This window comes from Mustela nigripes, chromosome 3 (assembly GCF_022355385.1).
Source record: "Mustela nigripes isolate SB6536 chromosome 3, MUSNIG.SB6536, whole genome shotgun sequence".
In the NCBI taxonomy this organism is placed as follows: domain Eukaryota; kingdom Metazoa; phylum Chordata; class Mammalia; order Carnivora; family Mustelidae; genus Mustela; species Mustela nigripes.
The window spans coordinates 41,974,024-41,999,268 of NC_081559.1; the positions used below are offsets into that span (position 1 = coordinate 41,974,024).

Sequence of the window (25,245 nt, forward strand, 5' to 3'; positions counted from 1 at the left end):
GTGTGTGATTGTGTGTATACATGTGTGTACATTGTGTGCATGTGTGTGCATATTTGTATGTATACTTGTGTGTGGCGTGTGTGTGTGTGTGTTGGGCTGCTCCAGTGGCGTGTAGGACTGTAGGACGCAGGCAGACAGGCCGCCCTTGTTTCCTTCCGCCAGTGACTTGCACACAGGCCTGCTCGGTTCTTCCCAGCCCCCTGCCTATCTCTGTGCATACACAGCCTTTCCCCTGCATGAGCCCCTTCTCCCGAGGTTTGTGTAGCTGTTAGTCTCTCTGGCACGTCTGCCAGTAGCCCTCCCCGTCCCCACCCCCAGCTGCAGCCTCCGTGGTGTTTTGTGGGTGACCCGGGGTAGGGGCCAGACTTCAGGTTTCTCACCTCTGAGAAGAGATGGAGCCACAAGGAACGTCCAGCTTTGAAGAGAATGTATATGACTTTGGTCACTAGAAAAAACACGTTTTTAAACCTAAGAAATAAAGGATGACGTGGGAAGGGACTCTGGGATCTGCAGGTGTGGTCATCAGGCCCTCCTGTCCTGTCTGACGTGCCCATCCCGCTGCCCTCACCGCGTGTCTTGTCTGGGCCTCCTTCCCATTTCTCCTCGCCCTTCCTGCCAGAACCCTGACCTTTCTCTGCCAGAACCCTGACCTTTCCCTGCAGCATTGCAGGAGGCTCTGTTCCTCATGGGAGATATGGGGTCTTCTGGTCTTGTGGCCCTGCCCGAAGCCAGCATCTGCACGACTGGCCTCGAGACAGCCACTTCTTTCCTTCGTGTTTTGTGCTGTCCTGGCACAGGAATGATTCTGTCAGGTGGGCACCTTCAGGAAACGCCTGTTGAGAAGGGATAATGAAGATGTGGTCCATACACGCAATGAAATATTACTCAGCCATCAGAAAGAATGAATACCCAGCTTTTGCATCAACATGGATGGCTTGGAGGAGATTATGCTGAGTGAAATAAGTCAAGCAGAGAAAGTCCATTATCCTATGGTTTCACTTACTTGTGCAGCCTAAGAAATAGCATGAAGGACGTTGGGAGAAGGAAGGGAAAAAGGAAGAGGGAGAAATTGGAGGGAGAGACGACGCATGAGAGACTCTGAACTCCAGGAAACACACTGAGGGTTTCAGAGGGGAGGGTTTGGGTGAGTCTGGTGATGGGTATTACGGAGAGCACGATTTCATGGAGCACTGGGTGTTATATGCAGACAATGAATCACGGAATACTACATCAAAAACTAATTCTGTACTGTATGGTGTCATAATTAAAAAAAAAAAAAAAGGAAACGCCTGTGGAATGAATGCTACAGAGTTGGCAACACTGTTACTAGGAGCTTTGTGGGAAGATTTATTGGTTGCAGGTACGGCCTCAAACCGCTGAGGCATCTTTCTGTCCTGCAGTCAGAGCACAACAGTGGGCGCAGCGTTGTGGTGAGGCCGCGAACCACGGCCACTGTGCATGGCGGGTTGTGATTGTGTCACAGGAGCACCTCACTTCCACTGCCTGTGAACCACGTCCTGCTGTTACCCCCATTTCAGGAGGAGGAAGTACCCTCAGCGTCCTGGGAACTCCCCCGCAAGCCACAGTCAGCGAGCGGCAGAGCTGGGACTTGAACCTGTGCCTGGCGTTCCTGCGTCAGCACTGCTGGCGGAGCTTCCTGCTCCCGGGGAACCTCCTCTGTCTCGCCTCCCAGGCCGCCAGCTGCTGGCCCCACGCAGCCGCCGAGCGCTTGAAGGGCGGCCAGTGCGGCCGAGGAGCTGAGTATGAAACTTTCATTTAAGTTTAATGAACTGAATTTGAATGAGCCCCAGGAGACCAGGGGCTCCCCTTCTGACGGTGTTCCAGTCTGTGACGGTTGAGTATCCAACCCTGTGATTCGGACCCAAGCTTGGTAGTTTGTCAGGGGTTCCGCCACCAGCCACATGTGCCGACCAGCCATGACTGAAGATGCTCACTACTAAACACTGGTCTTCTGCGGGTATTTCAGAAGCGTGTCATTTTTTGGAGGAATGCTCAGAGGGGTGGGAGGTGAGTCCATGAAGAGGTGGCTTGGATTTGTGTTCCCAAACGGAACGGTCTTGAGGTTTGCACATGTGCCGAAGGGTCGGCCACGCCCCATTGATGCAGAAATGTGGTTCGGCACGCTTTGCGCGGAGGAAGCTGTGTGTCGTGGCTCTGACCTGAGTGTGGATGGATGGACTCCCCGACTGCGGAAGGGCGGGCGGCTCTTCCTCCCTGGCTGCCCCAGCAGGTCCCCCTTCTGCGCCGAGGACTTCTCAGCTTCTGCAAAAGTGCTCCTTTGTTCCGAGGCAGCCTGTGAGCTGCCATTGTTTGACACCCCATCCCCGAGACAGGTGGCCCCTTAGGTCAGTGCCTTCGGAATCCCTGACTCTGTCGCAAATGCAGTGGGTGCATGACATAATCCCAAGACTCAAGTGGACTCTTTATGTTTGCGATAAATCTTCTGGAATCTGTCAGAGGAGAAATCTTAGCGTTCATGTTCTTTCAAGAGTGGTGGGACCATGCCTTATGTTTTCTGAAGGCATGCCGTGATGAGATTATCGGTGACCAGTGGCTCTTGGACCAGGGCACCACTCTTGGGCGGCGGGTGCTTGGTGCTGGTGTCTGGGCGAGAAGAGCCACCCTCCACGTCCTGCCTGTAGGGGGAGCCTCGGGTCACAGCCCACGTGTGGGTTTTCACTGAGTTCACTGGGATTTTTACAGACAGCCTTGGCTTCCTTTTCAGCAGACTGCACGCATAGCAGGTAAGTGGTGAGGTGAGGACGACCGGGAAAGCAGTCCAAAAAGAGAGAGCACTCCTTTCCCCCGTGTGGCGTGAGGATGCGAGCAGGAGCTCTGATGCTTCTTGGCCTCACCCCGAGGACACGGTCTGCAATCCGGGGACCGTGACTGCCTCTGGCCACCAAACGTTGGCGGGCCCATGTGTGATTTTCCCAACTCTGCTCCCACGTCAGCCTCCCACGAAGCTGGTAGACGATGGATGGGCTGGTTCCATTCTCTCCTTTTTATTCCCAGTAGCTCTCACGGGTCCCAGTGGAGCTTTACAGCCTGAAGAGCATTTCCGTGCCTTATTTTATTCCTCCTTCCAGCTGGCTGGTAGTTTCTGCCAGTCTTTGAGATTAGCATAAGGCCTGTGGGGCTGAATGTAAGACGGTCTATGAGGCGGCCGTGCAGACCGGAGCTCAGGCCTTCCCCCGCTACCCTCAGGACTGACGGATTCTCTCCTCCTGAAGGCCCGCTTCTCCACAGAGCATTGGTGTGTGCGGAATGGACGCTGCCCATGCAGACATACAGGCCAAGCAGTGCTGGAGTCTGAGCATTTTCCTCCTCAGGAAAGAGAAGCTCTAATCTTAATTAAAAATTTAATTCTGTGGCATACTGGTTTGGATTTTCTCAGCATGAAGCTGACAAACAGCAGGTGCCCTGGAGCAAAAGAATAATTAATAGGTAGAAACTCAGATTATAGAGGCCGCAGGTAAAAGGAAGACATGAGTCCCCCCGGGAAGGGAGACAGCTTTATTTAGGATCTGTCCATGTCACCTGGCTTTGTGCCTCCGCAGCAAAGCCTCTGTTTGTACTTGTGCTTGGTTGTTCACGTGTTGGCTCGTTAGTGCGGCCAGGGCTGGTGGGAGGCTGTCCTTGCTGGGGTGACACTGGGACCCAGAGACAAGGTGACCCCGAGCCTGCCCATTGAGACTCGTCAGCATCACTGGTCAGACCCATACAGCGATACTGGTAAGGTAAAGGTCAAGGGACAGCGTCATGAGGAGGGCACGAAACGGGGTTTGAAGAGAGGTGCCCAGTTGAGGTTGTGCGTTAGGAAGGCTTCTCAGAGGAGGTGACATCTGAACTGCTTGCTGACCCGTGAGCAGGAGCAGCATTTTAGGAAGTGATGGATGTGAGAAAGTCCAGGTGTCTGGAGACAGCAAGGCCTCTCAGGACAAGGCAGTTTCCAGGAGTCTCTCTGGTACTCCAGGGGTGAGGAGGGGAGCCTGTAGAGAGAGAGGCCAGCTAACATCTGCCCTTGTGATCCAGTGGACAGCAGACCTGCCCCAGGAGTACTCCCAGGGAGTACGAGGAAAGTACTCCCAAGTACAGGGGCTCCATGGCCGGAAAGGGTGAGAATCTGGGATGACTTCCATGTTTCTGGTTTGAGAGGCAGGGTGGGGTGTGGCCACAGAGATGGATGAACAAACTGGGGGAAGTGATGAAGTCTGGGCATGGTGGGGTCTGAGTACCAGCAGGGATGGTGTGGGGTGCATGCAGAGAACTTAGTGGTTCTCCTGGTGGCGGCTGGAGAATGAGATTTGGGATCAGTAGCTTACTGGGGGTAGGAGGGATGTGGCCAGGCACACTGGGGGTCAAGCATCTAGAAGAAGCTAGGAGATCTGTAAGGATCCTGTGTAGGCCAAGAGGAAGTTCAGGGAGGAAGCCCGGAGCAGAAAGTTTGAAGAGAGCATAGCTCACCTCCAGCTTCTGGTGGTGGGCTGGGTCAGGAGCAAGAGAAAGGCCAGTGCTCCGAGAAGCATAGCCCTTGCTGACCTCAGGGGCAGCGTCCTTGCAGCCCTCGGCTCAACACTTGAGATCTTAGGGGTCGAGGACAGGCCTGGGAGGGCACGAGCATGGCTGAGAGCCTGGCTCTGCTGGGAAGGGGACCTGGCTTTCATAGGAGGGGACTTGCGTCCAGAGGCAGGGCTCTTGTTTTGTTTTTCTTACAGAATTGATTTGGGCATCTTGAATGCAGAGAGGAAAGTTCTGGTGGGGAAGGGAAAGGTAAATATACAGAAGGAGGTTCTCCCTGGGCGGCTTGCAGAGGAGGTGGAGGAAGTGAGGTTCCTGGCATAGGCGAAGGAAGGTTTTCAAGGGTCCCCCGCAGGGAGGGTCCAGCCGCCCTCAGGTCCATGTGTCAGCGCTGTGGTAAGAGAGCTTTTCCTGAAGAAGGCGCTGCACAGGGGACACTGCCCACTGGGAGTAAGACGCAGCTGGTTCTGGCTGGAGCCTTGGTCCTCCTCGCTCTGGATGGGCATTTTAACCCAGTCCAGACACCTTTGCCGCCTTCACTGCGGGCCCCTCTCTGCCCTGTGTCCTGGTCCCGCCGCCCGGACCCATGCTCCAGAGAAGAAGGCTTCTCCCTGTTCTCCGCGCCCTGCTCCCAGCCCCCCTTTCAGCCCCTGCAGCCCCCATGGTTCATCCTCCATGTGGCTCTTTTTAGTTGATCTCTCTCTGGGCTCTGGGACCAATGCCGTAGTCTTGGTGGAACATATCAGAACACCCTTCTCATTCCTATATGAGTCCAGACTGCGCCAGGCCCCATGGAACCCCCATGGACCTCGCTCAGGATGGTGAGGGTGTGCGGTCAGTGTGGATGGGCTGACTCACTGTGCGCACTGCTGGTGGTGCCACTGCCCACGGTGCCAGCATGACCACAACCAGCGTGTGCTCAGACGGCGCTGACGTGCTCAGAGCCTGCGAGACTGGTGAGGACAGGAGACGGGCAGCTGGGCTCAGGAAGCCCTTTGACTTCAGGAGAGTTTGACGAGCCAGGTTTGGTACTTCCTGTGGATGCTTGGGTGTGATCAGGCTTTGACTTACTATATACATGCTCACCTCTCTCTGTTTGCAGATTGACGAGTAGAGTGACAGAATGATAATGAACGGTCATCCGATTCTGTGTTTCAGGGCATCGTGGGTAATTTGGCCAGCGGCAAGTCGGCCCTGGTGCACCGGTATCTGACCGGCACGTACGTCCAGGAGGAGTCTCCCGAAGGTATGCTGTCTGCCAGGCTGTCTCAAGCTCCAGAGCGTTTAGTTTATTAGATTTTCCCATAGCATACTCTGAATCGTGACGATGATGCATCATCACATGTCGAAAAAGAGTAAAATGCCAAGCAGTAAAGATCCTTAGGTATGTTGTTTCTTCCATAGTGTTTTTAGCTAACCGATTATACTTACTTTGGCATTTAGAGTGGTAGAGTAGAGTCTTGAAATGCTGTTGAATTTATTTCTTATGTAATAGTCCTGGCGTTTCAAATGTCAGTCCGGTGTCGCCCCCTTTAAATACTGCTCGGACATTCCTCTGATCTGGGTATTGAGTTTTTCCGTAACTTGTATGTACTGTTACGTGGTCCTGGATCAGAGCCTCTCACATGACCACCACATGTTTGAGTACATCCCCCCACATATTGTATTATGAACATGTAAGAATCATTTTGCATGAGAGTAAGAGATTTCTTTTGCCATTAGGGTTTTGCTTCTTCAGTTAACATATTCATATTTTATTTTTTGCTTTAAGTGAAATTATGGTAGCAGTAGGAAGCCACGCAGTCCCTGTGTCTTTAATCAATGTAGAGTTCACAGGCGGCTTTCTGAATGATATTTTCTCTCCATGTAACCTTTTACAATCCAACTCTGAGACACTGAATTTCTGGTTCCTTCTTTTTCTTACTGGCTGTTCCATTCTTTGCAGATATGGATGCAGGTAACTATACGTTTCCTTCATGGCAGCGCTTGTCTTGTTTGAAGAGAGAGGACAGGCTCGACTTCGCACTGTAGTGTTCCCTCCCTCCTCGTTCTGTGTGCCATTGATTCTGTTTCATTTTATCCTTTTGTTTAAGTTACACATTTCACCCTGTTTTGTCCCTTAGATGTGTTCTTAGAAGCAGTCCTGAGTAGCTTCTCATGTTCCCTGTAACACCTGTTCTAGTATTTAACTCTTGTCCTGGAGACCGTGTAACCATTCCGAAGAGCACGGAAGGCTGGCGTTCTGGGGCTCTCTGGGGGCTTGGCCGTCATTCTGCAGGGTCTTGCAACCCTGTCCTCAAAGCCTCGTGGTGGTCACCTCAGGGAAAGGTCCGCTTTTTCGTTATCCACATGGACATGAAGGTGTAGGGAGTTCAGACACACAGGCTTCTAGCTGGGAGTTGAAGAGAAGCCCGTGTATCTGATGGATGGAGAATGTATACAGATGCTAGGAAAAGTACCATCTGGACAGGGGTTGGGGGAGAGGTGGTCCTGGGTCTTTCTGACGTCTTCCCTGGGACCTGTGCCTGGGCTGTGCTGGTGTTGCGTCTGTTCCTCGGTGTCTGAGCGTGGATTTTAGCCATAGTCCTTTGGATTCCACTGAGGAGGCCTGAGCTCTTTTCTTGGGCTTTCTGCATCTTTGTTGGGGTTAGGGACGATTGATGAGGCCAGCTGTTGAGGGACAGGCTAACCTGACCTCCCACGATCGCCTCATGGAGTGAATCTGCACGCATTCTCGGGGGTCGCTGGTGACAGGGTCTGGGCCCCTGGTTTTCTGCCAGTGCTTGGGCTCCTCCTGCGCTCAGTTCGGCGTCCAGTGTAGTCAGCGTGGGCGCCCCCAAGTCATGGATGCTGGTTCTTCCCCACGCAGTGCTGTGCTGTTGTTATGTGGCTTTTGCTGTTTTCCCATGTGCTGTTTTTGGTCTGTTCCATCACATTTGGGGCTGTGGTTTCTTTTCAAGGGACCCTTATATTTTGATGAGCATGAAGGCATTTTTCTTGAATGTTTATACTTCAGATAAAAATTATACTTAGTGGAATGACTCAAACGGTGGTCTCTGATGAACCCCCCTTCTTTGATTGTTTAACACATTTTACTCTATTGAAATGTCATGGCAGTGCATACGGTTTTAAAAATACACCATTTTACAGGGTAGAAGCATGCATGAGCACACCAAAGGACATCCCTTTCCTCATCTGCAAAGTCTCATTCCCCACAGTGAGGCTTGTGCCCAATGTGTCTTGGATCGGGGAAAGACCATCCATGATCCTTTCTCTCTACTTTCAAGGACAGGCCACCTGCCTGTCCTCTCATGTGTGACTCAGGTCAGGGTAGGGCCCCCAGGTGAGCCTGAGTAGACGTGCATTGGGGCCTCTGGCTGCAGAAGGAACTGGGCAGGTGCCGCTGTGTGTTTGGGAAACCCATACCTCCTCCCCTACAATCTTTGCTTCCCAGGGGCTGTCCACTCCCGCCTTCCTGGAACCAGGCAGGTGGCCACGTCCTTGCCTCGTGGGGAGGCCGGGGCACTGACTCCCACTTCCCGTCCCCTGGCCTGGGCGAGTCTCGTAGCAGCAGGAGAATCCGTTTGTTTCAGAAAGGGCGTGAATGACGGAAGCCTCGCTTTCTCACTGTCTGGCCACACTGGAGTTCTTTCTGGAACTGGAACTCTGCCAGGGACCCTGCAGCTGGAAAAAGTGATCTTGGTTGTTGTTGAATGTGAATGACATTGACGTATTAGATATGCTTACTTCATTGAGAAGCCTTCCATCCAGAATGTTCCGGATTTGGAGTATACCAAATTTCTGCCCAGGTTTGTGTGCCCATGCGGGCGGCACGAGAAGCTGATCACAGCTCAGCCCCACCTGTGAGTATCTGCGAGACAGAGGGTCAGGTTAGGGGGCAGCAAGCTGAGGATGGATATCTCCAGTGCCACCCTGGGGGGAGGGCACGTCCTGCAAGCTGTGCGGCCCTTCACTTCTTCTAACTCATCCTTCTTCCCTCCTGCAGCTGTTGGAGTGACCAGCTGGCTGCCTCCGGCCGCGCGTGGCAGTGACTTCAGGCACCAGCTTGCTGCTGCCGGTGGCCGTGAAATCGGCCAGTGTGCATGGCTCGCTGGAGCTCTCCTGTCCTCTCAGGGTTGTTTCTTGATTTCCTTAGCATGCAAATGTCCCTTAGTGCCACTCTGACCCGCCGCCATGAGACCTTCACATTGCTGGCCTTTTTCGGTGGGGACAGCTTTCTCTTTGCAGGAGAGTTCTCTCTTCTGCAGAAACCGGTGCGGGATGACCCGGACTTTTGGCCGAATGTACTTTTCGTCAGATGGGTTGTAGCTGGGTCTCCGAGGAGAACAGCTGCTGTGTTTGAAACGGCTGATAGGTTCTCACGGATACTCCTGTAGCAGAGGGTTGACAAACACGATTTCAATGATTTTAAAGGTGCAGTTTAAATGAGGGATAGATTTAAATATTATGTGTGTTTTTTAATGAGTAAATGAGCAGTGCAAAAGTGGGTAACTCAGAGGGGAGCCAGTGGTTCCGTCCAAGTCATCTGAGGAATGAAATTTCTGTGTAAATACCCATTCAGCTGTGTGTGTGTGTGTGCATACGTGTCAGTTCTAGGGCTGTCATAGCAAGTGACCACAGATGGCATACTGTCGCCATGCCGGAGACCTGAAGCCCGACAGGATGGTGTTGACCAGGTGCATTCCTCTTGGAGGCTCTGACCACTGGTCTGTTCTCACGCGGTGTTCTTCCAATGGCCTTGTCTGCGTTCGATGGCACTCTTCTCATGGGGCTGGTGGTCCCTGGATGTAGGGCCCACCCTGGTCTCGTCTGACCTCATCTTTGTCACCTCTGCAAAGACCCTGTTACCAAATGAGGTCACATCACGGATATTAGGGGCGAGGACTCAAGCTTCTCTGTCACGGGAGGGAATCCCCCCACCAGCGCTGCTCCATGTGTGATGCACACCTGGTTTTGAAGCAGAAGCTGCACCTGGCATGGTTGTCCACTCCCTGCGGTGGGGGGGTGGGGACAGACCGTGAGCTGCCCTGCTGTCGCTGGAGGTGCTCACTGCTGGTGTCCTGGAACTCTGCAGAGAGGAGATGAGCTTGCCTGTGACCATCACACCTTTGATGGGGATTTCACAGCTCTCACTCACTGTCTGTAAGGAGAAGCAGTGTGATCCGTGCCTTGTTATTGGCGCTTATTAGAATTGTGAACGATTTTGGCCATGTTGTCTGAGTGTCCACCTCACGTCCATGCTTCACGTTCATGGTGCTCCCTCCCACCATGCCCCTTCAACCTCAGACCTCCTCTTGGGTTTTCACTCTGTCCCCCTCAAAATCAAGAAAGAGAAAAGAAAGGAAACACGGATGTCCAGTCTCTACGGGAACATGAAGGACACCTTCCCTGAGCCGTGGTGCCCCTTGAGGACTGGGAGGTGGTGGACTGTGGTGATGTCGAGAGACTTCGAGCTTTAGAATGGGGTCAGTGCCCCGAGACCCTGTCTCTGTGACATCCCTGTGTTCTTCCTCTTCTCTCTTGTGCCGTGGGCCTTGCTGAACTGTGCAGAGAGCTTGGGTGGAAGAATCTAGAGCCTGGAGGAGCTCACACCGGCTAGCTGCCATGGTGGTAGTGCAGGGCAAGGCCCTAGGAGCTTCCCAGGATGAGACTCCACTGTCCCGTGGGTTGAGGGGAAGATTTTACAGTCTGCAGAGGTGAGCTTAATGTCCACAGACCCTTTCTCCTGTGTTTATAAAACTAACTGCTCTTAGCTAATTTTCCAAGGAACTGTGGGAACAAAATGGGGAGAAAGGTGCCGGGCTGCCCCGTTCCTGGCTGCCCCTGTCCCATGTGGGTGGAGAGCTCTGTGGTCATGGCTCCTGGCAGGAGCAAGGGCCTGCTGGCAGTGAGGTCCCTGCAGGCTGGCTATCCTCCCCTGGTCTTGCCATCGGCACCGCCAGCAGCTGTTTCTCAGCAGATACGTCTGTCTTGGGGTGGGAGGTGGTTCTCAGGAGCACATGGGTCTGAAATATTTTTTTTAATGAATGTTTGCTTAGTTGCTTAGAAACAAACCATGTGGTAAACACTTAGCCATATTTTTTGGGACACATGAAGTGCATTTGAGCTGTCAGCCCCTGAAACCCTTTCCAAATCAAATAAACTTAAAAAAATTTTTTGTCAGCTACCACTGCTCAACAGATGTTAGGGCTTACTTCTAAACATGTCCTCTTGTGCTGTTTAAAGTCCTGATGAAAAAAAATCTGTAAACTCTAATAAAAGTTGAGTAGTTTTGAAATCCAGCCTTTTAAGTGTTTTAACACAATTTTGCCATGTTACTTGTAACTGAGTGATTATGAGTACATGACAATTTTTTAATGAGGATTATCTGTAAACCTTGAGGTTACGAGCAGCCTGCTGGTAGTTTGTTTTAATAGATCAGGCACAAGTCCGGTCTTTTTCACGTTCTCTGATCCTTTCAAATCCGTCCCTGGCCATGGAACGTCACTGACCTCTCACTTCCTTCCCCCTGCTCTTCACTCTGTCCTCTCAGACATAAGCCACGTAGAGGGCCAGGTGATACTGCCCAGAATAGGGGAGGGATCCTGAAATTATCCCTAGAGCCACAAAGAAATCATGAAAGAGCACGTTCTGCTTTGTTTTGAACAAGGAAAAGAAGGCTGTAAAGTAAGAATGAGGAGGTCGTCATGTTTTTGGCATTGACAGAGCTGGCAGGACAAAATGTGTTTTTGAGTTGGTCGTTTGGAACTCAGAACACATCTTCCCATGTTGTTACAATTAGGTCAACAAGAAACCAAGGGCGTACTGTGAGCCGGGTACCTTCCAGAAAAGAGAAGAACCTTCTGTTGAATTAACTCAAGTTCAAGGCCGTGATTCACACCTGGCCAAAGAAGACAGTGAGCACTCAGAGGAGGGCTTGCTGGCTTCTGCCCGGAAGAGCGCCAGCTTCCCCCTGCAGCCCACAACTGCTCCCTCTGGCCATGTGATGCAGAGCCCCCAAATAGCACGGTGCACACTGTTGACACAGCTGTTGCTTTCCCAAGACCTCTCGGGACATCACACGTTGCTACAAAACCATTTCTTTAATAGGAAAAAGGAGATGAGGGTCCAGAAAGTTTCACCTTTGCAATTATAGGTCACTTTTTCCTGGAGAAGTTTTGATACCAAAGGTGTGTTTTAGAGCTTCAATTGTGCGACCTCTGTATTGCAAATGGAAAAGTGGTCATTGGAGAGTCCCCTGGTCCGTTGCTGCATCTGTCCCTGTGTCTGGCCTTGATTCTGTCATCTTGTTGGCAGCCGGCTCCCGTCTCAGGCAGTCTGAATGGCAGTAGAGCCGTTACCACTGGCCCTGCAGCGGCCTGCTCGGATCTGGCTTCTGATCTGGAAGTCACAGGGTACACATGCAGTGTGTCAGCCTAGACTGTAGGTGACCACCTTCAAGGAGTTTGCGTAGAAAAGCAGGGATTTATGTAACTCGTGTGTGGGGAGCGGCTAAGAGGAAGGATTTCGTCTAGGAGACCTCGCTGATCCACGTAAGCTCCCGAGGAATGATCTGTCCCATTTCTTGCCTCAGTGGGCTTTCTGCTCAGCGAGGTCTCCCCACTTGGTGGCAGGCATTTCATTGGTGATCCTTAGTGTTCCCGGGAAATGGGGAGGAGAGTTGGCTATTTCTGTAGCTCCAGCAGAAGATCAGACATCCGTCTGGTTGCCTGGCTGCAGTTCTGTGCTCTTCTGTATCATCACTGATGGGGGCTCGTAATGCAGAGCTCTTCCGTGACACTTGGACCCGCCGTCTGGCCTTACGCCCTGAGGACCCGCCCTGGCAGTGCCCCGGGTACCGTTTGAACTCACCCCTGTGCTGCTGCTGCCAAATCGTTCTGGCTTCCACGGCCCTGCTTTGGCTGTGGACCTTGGGCTTCTTAGGCATGTTTTCCTTCTTGATTTTCAAGGACAGCAAACTCCAGAATGTTATGCATTTGTTTGGATCTGAAAGTATCAGCTCACAAAAGTTTTTCTGTATCTCCCTCCCCACTGTTGTCTTAACTCACCACCCCTTCCTCCTGCTCAGGCTGCTTTACTGGTTCTAGGAAGTGGGAGACCTCAGATGTCTGTGACCATGCCTTCGCTAGGTGAGAGGTTTTCTGTGGAAGGCAGCACAGAAAGGAAGAAATACTGGGCTGAGACCAGCCTTGGGGTGAAGAGAGGAGAAGGTGAGGGGCACACCATGCCTGGTGCAGAGGGGAGAGTGCAGGGAGGAATGCGTGGGTTAGGAGAAACTCCCTGTGGGTCAAGGTGGAGAGACTGACATTCCGGAGGAGGCTGGGTATCATTTGAATGGATGGAGCTCACCTGGCAGGTATGGCTGATGAGAGATGCAGCGGTTGACATTGTCTGCAGAAAATGTTACCTCCTGGGAGACCATGCTTACTGGACCGAGAACTCCTAAGTGCCAACTCTCCTTTAGGGTCATGGACTCGGAGGACCAGGACTTGGTGATGAGGGAGGTCAAAGTTAGCAGAAGTGAAATAGGCCAAGTGGCAAAACTACATGGGAGAATCTGTGGTCAAATGAGAGTGCCCATGTCTGTGACTGTGCAGGAGTCCCCTGTCTCCAGCCTAGGGGCAGAGATCATGTGACCGTGTGGGAGTCCCCTGTCTCCAGCCTGGGGGCAGGACGTCCGCAGGTACTAGCTGTTCCAGTCTCACCAGATGAGAAGGCTCGCCCAATCCTGTATGTGCGTGTGCGTGCTTGCACATGGGTAGACCATGCAGATCTACCACTGATCCTGCGGATGACGGTTTCATAGCATCCACGTGAATTCTCTGGTGACTGACCCAGGCCAGAAGTAAAAGCCAGAGTCGACTTCAGTGTCGTGTTCTGTGCATCCTGGGTGGCTTCCTGGAGGCAGTGTGTTGGGAGACTCTGAGGGAGGGTCTAGTCTGGGCAGAATATGAAGTGTGATGAGTAGGCAGCAGAGGCCTGTGTTCTGCTCACACGGCCCCGTGGAGCAGCATGTGTGGCCGGCATTTGTTACCCTTTTCCCGAGACCCATTTTTTCAAAGTTGTTTTACTTATTTTTAAAAAATAACATCAGGGACAAAAGAAGAAAACAGCACTTGCTCTTTGAGGGCTGCTTGAGTAGTGGATGGTGTGGAGAGAGCGGGGGAGGGGGGCTTGGTGCACAGACCCGACTGGCTCGCAGCATGCTCTTGTCTCTCCCCAGGGTGGGGGGGCGGGGAGCGGGCCTGGACTGGTGTGGGGAGCGTGGGGGGCATGTGGGCGAACTGTCCAAAACCACGTGCCCTGTAACCACGTAGCCTGGCAGGGGTGTGGGTCAGCTGCTCTGTGCGTCTTCCGTGCAGTCCAGGGAAGAAAGAGGCCTTGTTGGGGCAGGGGGATGGCTACTGTAGACATGCTCTGACAGGAGTTGGGGTCCGGCCTCTGACAGGATGTGGGGACAGGGAGGAGTCCTTGGACAACCTCTGGAGGTTGGAATGGATTCACATCCCGACAGAAGGAACTACAGGAACCTGTTGACCTCCACGCCCTCTACAGCCTGTCAGGGGTTCTGGCTGCTCGTTAGTTCTGAGAAACACTGGCCACAGAGTGTGTTTGTGCTGTCTGGGCGCTGGGCCCTGTGCCCTGGAGTGCCCTCCAGCTTGGGCAGGCGCCCGCCATGCACCAGGGAGCAATGCAAGTTGATCTTGTTCCAGAATGTTCCAGATGCAGGAGCTTCCTGTGCCATGTGCAGAGTCAGGTTTAGCTGGAGAGGCAGTGACACACAGGCATGCATGCGTGTGCATGCACACATACCACACACACACACTCACACACACACACACACCCGTGAGGACACCCCAGGGGCAGTCTGTCTCCTGCCCACACTTTGCAGGCTCGGAGCTGTGCAGCTCATGCTCTGCACTCTCCTCAGGTGTGCTCGCCGACCAAAGCTCCCTCTAGGATGGGGACAGAGACCTAGAGACAAAACCCGGATTCCTTCCAGTAAAGTAAATACACTGTTTCCACAGGACTGGAACAGTTACAGCGAGTCTCTAGAGGGAAGGCGGAAAACTGTAATGTGCGGGCATTGGCATGAGAAATGTCAAAGGGGAGACTGGGTCCAGCAGCGCCTGCCCCGCTCGAGCTGTGACTGTCCATGAGCTGGAAGAGTCACTGCATTTTGAAACATTTGTAAAAGTAAATAAACCAACCAAGAGGCACCCAGGGGGAAAGAAGAATATGGCCCATGGTGCCTAAACTATTTATTACTTGGTCCTTTAGTGACAGTTTACAGACCCCACGCTACAGTGTGTAGAAATGGCATCAACTCGTTAAAATGGATAGGATTTTTTGGTTTCTCCGTAGGGTTGGATCTAACAGTGAGCAGTCTTTTTTAATTTCTTGAAGCAGATACCTGATTTACACTCAGGGAATAGTGAGTGAGCAGTTATTTATTTATTTATTTTTTGAGAGAGAGTGAGTGAGAATGAGTTGGGCAGAGAAGCAGAGGGGGAGAGCAAACCTCAAGCAGGGTTACCTGCTCAGCGTGGAGCCTGATGTGGGGCTCTATCCGGTGAGGCCGAGTTCATGACTAAGCTGAAATCAAGAGCTGTACACTTAGCCGGCTGAGCCACCCAGGCACCCCATGAGTGAGCAGTTCTGAAAGCCATTACTTTTCCATATTTGATTCTAGGTTTGCGTATTTAAAAATAGAGTTTGTGCAACAGATTATTTTTTATTTATTTATTTATTTATTAGGATTTTATTTATTTATTTGACAGAGATCACAAGTAGGCAGAGAGGCAGGCAGAGAGAGAGAGGAGGAAGCAGACTCCCCACTGAGCAGAGAGCCTGATGTGGGACTCGATCCCAGGACCCTGAGATCATGACCTGAGCCGAAGGCAGCGGCTTAACCCACTGAGCCACCCAGGTGCCCCAACAGATTATTTTTTTAATGGAAAGTTACTTTCACATGGATTGCGCTAGTTGAGTCCCCATGAATCTGGGGACTGAGGGACCACTCGCCAGCATGCCAGTAGCTGCGTAACCCAGCGTCCGGCTTCAGTTTGGAGCTTGTGGTCACGCGCCCACTACCATTCTGGGGCTCTGGCCCCGACACCTGGGTCAGGCCACAGGTAGTGTCACTGGTCGAGGAAGCCTTGTTTCACTATTCTGCATGAGCCAGGTTCTTGGACCCCAGTTTGCAAAGCTCTTCGCAAGTTTACCTTTTTTGGTGCTTAAAATAAATGTGCAGAATACTAAATAAAACAACCTTAAGTGTGTTCTTTTCCCCCAAAGAAACTAGTATGAGACTAAGTATATTTCATTAAGTTCACCTCACAAGTTATTTCAGGGATGGCGGTAGGTGCTGGAATGTTCAAGTCCAGCCACCGCCGTGGGCACTGGAATGTTTTCAATAAACAGTTCACTGATTTGGTTATGAATCAGATTTTACTGAGCAGGGGCCTCGAGAATGCAGTTCTGGGACTGCCCCCCTCCCCCTATCCACTCAGTGGATTCTGGGGGCAGGTTCTGTACCTACTCTCGGTACCCTCCCTATCCCCCCCGCCCCATCCGACACCAGGCCTGGCTCTTCTCCTCCTGCCCACCGCCCTTGAAAACAAGCTGCATTCTGGCAGAGCTTCTGCCCCTTTCCCTCTGTTCCCAGCACCAGCACTCTGCGTGGCACGGGGCAGGGCTTGCCAAACACGTGATTGGTGGTTCGGAAGGCCACGGTTAGGCGGACCCCAGTGCCAAATTGGCAGGAAGCACTTGGGAAAGGCTCACAGGTAGCAACTCTCTTGCCTGTGCTGGGAAGAGCCAGATGGTGTCACCGGAGTGCAGATCAGATACATTCTACCCTTTACTGGTGTGGAAGCCCAGCTGGTGGTGAGGAGCACGCCTCGGGCTTGGGTAAGTGTGGAGAGGCTGTTAGCAGAGACTGGAGAACCTTCTCCTTGGAGCGGTTTAAGAAGCACTGTGGAAGCCTTGCTATCTCATGAGTTGTTTTGACCTGGTCTCCTAGATCTTCCAGAACATGGGGAATTAGGACCAAATGTTAGGCAAACTCTTGGTTTTCATGTAGGAATGGGAGCAGTGTTTTTTGCCTTCTGGTTGCATCCTCCTGGATGTGCTCCCATGTCACTGCCTTTGCAAGTGGAAACTCTCCTGCTAAGTGTGAGTTTGCATTTGGAAATCGCAAAATTGTCCTTGTAACGGAGCAGTCTCTAGCTGATTTCTGCCAGGCACTTGTGATGTTTAAGGACCCGATGGGGAGCTGATGTGGGCCAGCTCCTGCCTGCTCACCTTGGTCACTTGAGTCAGGTGCTGTGATTACCTGAGTTTTCACATGAGGAAATGAATGCACCAGGAGGCACAGGTACCATTGAGGTTTGGGCCAGGGGTTCACGTTGGTAGGTGTGAACCCAGGGTTGACGTTGGTGGGTGTGAGCCCAGGACTTACCCTTGGCCGGCAGGGCTGTGTCTCTTCCCCTTCACTGCTGCCTGGAAGTACCACCACCCAGAGTTACAACTTGACGGATCATCAGCTGGGCTCCAGCACTTGGAAGGACCTTGGGCGGTCATGCGGTCTGCGTGCTGGGCTCTGCTGCTGACTGTGGGGGTCTTGAGCCCTGGTACAGCTGCCAAGTTATTTGGGAGAATACTGAGTTCTGCGGGAAAGTATAAGTGAGCTTTGAGGCTTTGGGTTCTAGCTTCGCAGAACAGTGTTAACAGGAAAATTCTGAGTGTATGGAAGCATGAGGAAGCCTTGGCTCCTGATCCCAGAGGTGGGACCCACACTGAGAGGCCTGGGTGGGAAGCCATTCGCATGCAGAGGTCTCTTTCTGGACGGCGTTCCCCTTATTTCAGGGGGAACCCCTGGACACCTTTGGGCTCTGTGGCCTCCTTGCCAGCCTACCTTCTGGCATTGATGACAACACAGAGGATGTGTTATTCTTTGCAGTTGCTCTATTAAAGATAATTTTTGGGGGGGGGATAATAGTATTTGAAGCAATTTTGGGGGGTGGGGGAAACTCATGAAACTTAATGAGAATGATATTGGGTCTATCAGTGGATGTTGAAAATTGGAGATTGGCTTGGATAAATCAGTCTACGTACTTGCCCAGAGTTGCTGGATTTATTTTAGTCTTAAAAAGAGATGATTTGAGGGCACCTGGGTAACTTAGAAGGTTAAGCGCCTTCCTTGGACTCAGGTCATGATGGATCGAGTCCCGCATCGGGCTCCCTGCTCAGTGGGAAGCCACTTCCCCCTCTGCCTTCCACTCTGCCTGCGTGTGCACGCATGTTCTCTCTCTCTGTCTCTCAAACAAATAAAATATTTAATTAAAAAAATGATTTGGAGGAGAGAACTCTCAGTAGGATTTATGTATTAAACTGCTGGTTTGTATATTCCTCAGTAAGATGTGAAGAAATCGTGACTATTGAGCAACAAGCCACTTCCTCGGCTGTTTCGTTTTCCAGCTTCTGTTGGAGCAGCAGTTTCCTCCTGCAGGCCTCTGGGACATCACAGTGCTTTCCACGGGCCATGCTCAGTGCTCCGGAGGGGCAGCCCCAAAGCTCTTTTGGGAACAGGGCCTGAGGCTCTTGGGTTCCAGTGTTCCAGTGTTATGTCTGCCTTTCTGTCCAGCTGGTTTTGGGTTTTGTTGGCTGGATGTCAGGAAATCTGAACTGCGTGAATGACACTTTTAAAAAAAAATACATTTTATATATATATATAATCAGCCTGTTTACTATTTCAAGGTACCCTTCCACGAAGTAGGTCCACAAGTGTGGAAGTAAAAGGAGTGGCTGGACTTTCATAATTTCGTGTTGTGTTAATGGAAGAGCTGTTGTCCTTTCATGGAATTGTTCAGACAGGGGCCCTCCGAGTTGTGGTAAGCACTCAACGCACCATGACATCCCGAGGTTAGCATGTGAACCAATTACTGTTGCCCCACTGACCGACACACAGAAAACTGCCCCCATACACGTGCCTGGCTTGTCGGCCTTGAGAACATGGGGCATGTCCTGTAGCCAGGTACTTGTCTGCATAGATTGTGGCTGGATTTCAGGTGTAGACGCTCACAAGACAAGGGTTTTCAAAAGTCAAGTTCAAAGCCACCTTTCTGCTAATATTCCAGAAGGTGGGTTTCTGCGTTTACGTAGGAGTTTACCTGACACAGCCAAATCCACGTGTTCTGGGTCTCATTCAGTGCATCACTGACTTGGTTCATTGTCACCTATGATTCACTCACCAAACCAGTTATCTGTATTTAAAAATGCTCGAATCAACCATTTTTAAAAGCCTTGAGGCCTCGCTGGAGGAAAGTTCTTTTGAGTAGCTTCGAAACCCTGCTGCCTGATAAGAAACCCCACTGTTGGTGGCGGGAGCTGTTTCCACCAGGGTCTCTGTTTTCTCTCCTTTAAAGTGGTTGAGAGTGTGTGTCACTGTTTCCTGGAACATCGTGTAGTCTTTTGATCTGCAGATTCAGATCTCTCTGCATTTCTGGAAAACTCCTTTGTATTTTCTCTCTCAAGAGGCTTGTCTTTCTTTGGGGGAGTTTGTTGTCAGCGACCCTGTTTCCCTCCCACCCCGTCAGCTTCATCTGTCGTCCTGTCCACTAACTCCTGCCTCAGGTTTGTCTCCATCTTTCTGATCTCACCAGCTGTTTATTTCAAGCCGTCCCCTCTGTGTCAGACTCTCGGCTTGGAGCATTGTCTCTTCCGTTCCTGTTTTTCAAATTTTACTCATTTGTTCCAGAAGGTCGCTGTGTTTCTCCTTTCTCGGGGTTTGCACTTCATCTCCTATCTGAGATTCTCATTGCTGGCATTCTTGTTGTTTGGAAAGCCTGTTCTTAAATTGCATTAGAGAGGAAAGCGCTTGTAAGGGATTTCCTTCTGCTTTTTGAGTTTAGTTTTCTTCTCCGTTGGCTCCTGTGTTCTTCGTGTGCTCCCTTCCTCTCTCCCTTCTTGCCTCTTACCGCTGCATCAGCACGCGGTGTCCTTACCATTTCTCTGCAGCATACCTCCTCTGTGGGCATCTGCCCACACCTTCTCTCTGACAAGACTGCTGCTGTCTTGACTGTGCTCTAGGGTCCCTCCGGGGTCGGCCACCAACACTAGCTGGGGCCACCAAGGAGGCTCCTCTCGCTCATCCTGAGTCCAGTAGAGACTGTGGAGAGCCCCCTGCCATCTGGTTTCCTGCAGGAGACGATAGCCCCAGTCTTGAGTGTCCTGGAGCAGAGGGCTGGACCGCTCCGCTCACACTGCTGTTCTCCAGGCCCCCGTCATGCACGCAGATTCCCTGCAGAGATGTGCTTGGGCCACAGGACCAGGCTGGATGTTCTTTTCCTGGAGAATGACAGTCCAAATGCATCATCATGCCCTACCCATCCCTGTCCTCTGTCCCCTGAGGGAACCGCCCCCCAACCACAGGGATCTGCTTTTTGTCACAGGCTGGGCTCTGTTTCTCCTGTGAATTTGAGAATGCCCAAGTATGGGGTTCCCTTCATTTATGGGGTGGGGGTTGGAATACAGATTGTCATTCCCCATTCTGGCATTTTCTTTGCCTCCAGAGGGTCGAGGATAAGGCTCTGCTGCCTCTACCCTCTACCCTCTTTCCCTCCACCCTTTGGGGGCCGTTGTTAACCCCAGGGGATGTGATTAGGGGCCCCCGTCCAGTCCTGGAGTCTTCTTTTTATGCAGAGCCCACTGTGTTTGAGGATTTAGTCGGTGAAGCTTAATTCCTTTTCTCAGTGGATGATCAGTTTTCTTCCTCCTGCTGTTTACTTTCCCTCCTTTGTTTTATTAGGAATAAAGGAAAGGAAATTGAATGATAGTGAAGTTCATTTCTGCCATCTTAACCTGGAACTTTGACTTCTCTCTCGATCTTTGTTATTTTACTTAGATCTGGGTGAAGTGAACTCATTAGAGTCCTCGGGCTGCTGGAGAAAATAGCATGTTGAACCCTCATCTCACCGAGTCATAACCCTGAGTGCTTCACCCTTGGGAGCACTTCGAGGTCGCTGCACATTAATCCTCTTTGCTGGTACAGTCTTACAGTTGTTACTGTTCCGGTTGGGTGTTTTTTGTTTTTTTTTTTTTTTTAAACAATGTAAGTTTAAAAAAAAATTGGCAAAGGAGATGAAGTCTGACTCTGTTAAATTTTGTAAACTAATACATTACCGATGAGACTTTTTTCCCAGTGAAAAAAATAGCATGTGGTCCAAAATTCCTTTTAAATGTCACAATAGAGAACTTCTCCAAAACCTCTTTATTAATAAGTTATCAACTTTGGTATTTTTGTCAGACTTAAAAGGGCAAAATTTAAAAGTTTCTGGCACATTCACAATTAATTTTTTTATATTCTCCTAGGGAAAAATGAATTCATAGTTTTTATTCAATGTATCCCTCTCATTCCATTTGCCTTAAATAATTAGGAAACAATAACATTTGCAGATACTCCGTTTTATCTAGTGGTTATGTGGAGAACATCATTTTGGGCAAATGTTAGAAGGGTTCTCATGGCCAGCATTGCGCAGGGAGTGTAGGAGGCCCAGTCCCTGATGGATGTCCCCGCCTGAGCCACGGCTCGTGATTGCTGCCCAGTCCCGAGGCCAGCTTGCCCCCACGGGAAGCAGTGGGCCCAGCCACAGCTCCATCAGCTGCTAGGACAGTGCCCCTCCCCTCTTACAGAAAAAGGAAATAATATGCTCTACAAATGCAAATTGAAACTCAGAAATAATTTTCATCCTTTGCCAGAGCATGAAAAAGTAAAGATGAAAGTCCACAGTTTAAAAAAAAAAAAAGGAAACAAAATGATAAGCAGGTTTCTTTTTAGTGATGATTTTGGAGCTGTGAGCAGAGCAAGGAAGAGGCTGGGTTCTCAGTCGGCCCCGTGGGTGCTGAGAACTTCCCCGAAGGCTGTGAGGCTCATCTGTGGACAGGGCGGCATCACGTGCACCCGTCCCAGCAGAGTCCCCTCGGGAGAAAGAGGGCAGGGATCCATGGGCACCTCTGGGTTTGTGTCTCCTTCCTGCAGCGTGCTGGTGAGGGGGTTGCGGTCAGCGCCTGACCTTCTCTTCCTCCCCAGGAGATGGGGATGTCGGTGACGATGTTTGCCTCACCCGGTATCGTGAGCAACAGCAGAGAGCATGTGGGGAGAACAGCGCTTTGTGAGCTCTCAAGGGTTCTAGGTCTGTTATTGGCTTTGTCTTCTCTTGCTCAGAGAAATGTTAACGATATATTAGTAGCTTTCAGTCCTATTCACCAAAACGATAGAAACAGAAATGTCAAACATCTGTTGCAGTGCTCACTCCCAAGAAAGCTTTTTTCAAAGGAAAATTAATTTGCTTTTTTCCCCCTTAAAGCAGAACGACAACACAGATGAGTGCTTAGCCCTCCGTGTGGGGATCACCGTCCACAGTGGGTCAATCCCACTGACTGTGAGCCATGACAAGGAACGCACTTATTCTACTTAACCCAGCATCTTGACTTTAGAACTGGTTCCCAGGAGTGAGACCGAGACTCAGTATAGTAACCTCGACACCTTTAGAGTGTCTGATTGTGGTTGGGTGGTCAGAGACATTCTCCAGTCTTTCTGGAAGCTCCTTAGAAACCAGAACTGCCTTCTTCCCAGGTGTGCCGTTCACAACACCTGCAAGTCAGCGTCCCTGTTCTCATTAGGCACACCCAGGTCCACCAGGTCTGCCTTTTACCTGTTTTTGGGGGAGAAATGAAGACTTCGACTCCCTTCAGAATGCAAGCTCAAGTACACACAAAGGTCAACAGGGGAGTTTCCTGGGAAGCCAGAAAACTTGCCTTTGGCTGAACTAGAAGATGCACATGAGGCTGAGTTCAGTCAGCAGAGCAGCCTATCTGTCTGTCTGTCTGCTGAGCGCCGAGTGTGATGCTGTTCCCCTCTGCTGGCCGCAGCGTGTCTTTGGAAGGAACTCACATGAGCTGAGAGGGACATCCGTTTTCCATTCCCACAGGGATGTCATCCCGGGCTCTGGGTCCTGGTGCTAGGGTCGAGCCAGCAGGCTTGCAACTGCATGGGGGCCCCATGGCCCTGGGGTCGGCACACCCCTGCCTGCTGTGCCCACCGCACCCCTGTACACAGGTGTGCTGGGCCAGCCAGCGCTGACAGTTTCCAAGATGAGGTCAGGTATGGGGACACTTTCTAAAAGTAAAATCATTCCAGTAGTAATTTAATATTATGTAATAATAGCTGGCAGAGAAGGTTGAACGCCAATCATGTAACAAATTTACATGTTGGCCACGGGGAAGACTGGGCACTGTGGGCTAGGAACACAAAGTCGGGGAGAATAGACCTGCAGGAAAACCATTGGAAATTGGATTATAAAATAGGCATCAAAAAAACACTACATGAAAAGTGCAGTTGGATGCAGAATTTGGGGGTGTCCTCTTAAATCTAAGGTAGGCAAAGACCTAATGCTCGGGATGGACTGGACGCTTGCTTTGAAGTCCTGAGCCATGGCCCCCACTGAAGCCAGGCCAGCTTGGCGCTTCACAGGCTGTCCTCCTGAGGCTCTCCTCTTTGCATTTCTAAACTGCAGAAAACGAATTTTAAAGTTGAATTTTATTTACGTGCCAGACCGTGTTTCTTCAGGACCCAGCAGCCCCATTCCAGGGGAGCCCACTGGTGGTCAGTGGGAGTTTATTTATATATAAGTCTTCTTAATCTCTTTCTTTGTTCTCACACCCTGGATGCTTCAGTATCTGGCCGAATTTTATTTAATTATTAAATCTTTGGGGTTCTTGGCAAATCCATAGGTGTATTTAATTTTTTACCTGTTGTGTGTATAGTGCCAGAAAAATCACATAAGCCAATTATAGGTGTCTAATATTAGTAATTGTAAGTTACTGAAAAAACATGCTAATTATATACCTTGAGGGGAAACGTTAAGTGATTTTAAAATTGGGAGGGGCCTTTAGCGGTGGGAGAAAGGATCACCCCTCCTTTTAGAGATGATGTAAATTAGGTCTGGACCCTTTGCTGAGGTTACAGAGCTGGATATTGTAGAGGAGTAAGAAAAGAGGTCGTTGCTAACCTTCCTTGAGTTGAATACTGTGATGGAACCATCTGGAAGCAGAACTTGCCAGTAAGGCTCCACAAATATGCTGGAAAGGAAGAAAGTGAGGGAATGGTGGTTAAATTCATCCAGCAGGGTCTGTGGGTAGGACATGCGAGGTGGAGGTGCTGAGCCCTATGCCATCCCGTTCCTGGAAGGCTGGGTGCTGACGCCTGCCCACTGGGCTCTTGCTCCCTGGAGGGGGATGGGGGAGATCGGGTGGCCCCAGGGACAGGCTCCATTGCTCGCCTCCTGCTTGGAGGCCACGTGTGTGGCCATTGTGCCCAGGGCAGGTTTGTGTGCCCTCCAGTGCTGGTGCATCAGGGAGCTGCTGGGCCAGCTGGCAGGGACCCAGGGTCCCAGGGAGACGAAGAAGGGCAGGGGTTCTGAGTCAGACCTGCACGTGGTGCAGAACTTACAGACTGTGGATTGCCGTGGGGGTGGGCCTGCGGCCAAGGGTGGGTGTGAGGCTGCCAGGAAACTCCTGCAGAAGCCTGGATGATTTAACAGATACAGACAGTCAGGATGGAGAGAGTAAAGGGGGTTTCAAAATGTTCTGGGGATAAGCTAGGTGGAGAGAGAGAAAGTGCGTGTGTGTGTGTGTGTGTGTGTGTGTTCGTGCGCATGTGAGCTCACTCTAGGAGGGTCTTGAGGACCAAGACGGCATCAGTGTATTAGTTTGCTCGGGCTGCTGTACCTGAGGGCTACCAACAGGGGGCGCTCCAAACAACGCAGATTGATTCTCCCACCATTCCCAAGGCCAGAAATCAGAGGTCACAGTGTGGGTAGGGTTGATTCCCCCTGAGCCTGTGGGGGTGGATCTGTTCCAGGCCTGTCTCAGGCTTCTTGTGGTTTGGGGGCATCTTCGGTGTTTCTTGGCGTATAAAGCTCCTGCATCCATCTTCACCAAAATTTCCTTTGTCCAGGGACTCCAGTCCCTGGATAAGGGGCCCATCCTACGCTAGTATGAGCTCATCTTAACAATCACATCTGCAGTGAATTTATTAGCACATAAGATCCTTTTCTGATGTTTTGGGCGTGAGGACCTCAGCATATGAATTTGGAGGGGAGGGGACCCAGTTCCGCCTATAACAGAGGTAATGGTGGGCCACTGCATGAAATTAACGTTGCTCTTTTAGGATGTGATAATTAGCAACTTAACAGATTGAGGAGCACTTAATGATTACTGGGTTTTTTTAAATACCTGCTGGAACAACAGGGTTCCCACAGCCTCCTGAGGGCCCCAGACCTCAGCCCTTCCCTTCGTTCTCCCGAGCACAGGCAGGACTGTGTTGCTGAAAGGACATTTGTGAGGTGCTACCCAGACCAGTCCCTGGCCCAGCGGATGTGACATGTGAACTGCCTTGAAATCACTCAGAGCACCAGTATTTCCTGCGACGTGAGAGCTCTAACTTCTGCCTCAGATCTCTAGACAGACATGATCTGAAGTGCTGTGCTCACTCGGCTTCTCTGTAGTGGTATCTCCCTAACTCAGGCACTAAGATCGACCCACTGGGAGTCAGAGGGAGGAATCGTGAGCTTGTACACAGATTCCCGTGGCTTTTCCCTTGTCCCCGTCAGATCTCTA

The 25,245-nt window shown here is 51.1% G+C and overlaps 1 protein-coding gene across 5 annotated transcripts in view; it reads left to right on the forward strand.

The window, feature by feature from the left end:
- AGAP1 (ArfGAP with GTPase domain, ankyrin repeat and PH domain 1) overlaps positions 1–25,245 on the forward strand; it is a 506,008-nt gene that overhangs the window by 170,306 nt on the left and 310,457 nt on the right. For all 5 annotated transcript variants that reach the window (XM_059393776.1, XM_059393772.1, XM_059393773.1 and 2 more), the window contains exon 3: positions 5,701–5,788. Coding sequence is in view for 4 of the 5 variants with exons in the window: in XM_059393772.1 (XP_059249755.1) it covers positions 5,701–5,788 (88 nt within the window). In the remaining variant the exon portion in view is untranslated. The remainder of the gene's footprint in view (positions 1–5,700; positions 5,789–25,245) is intronic.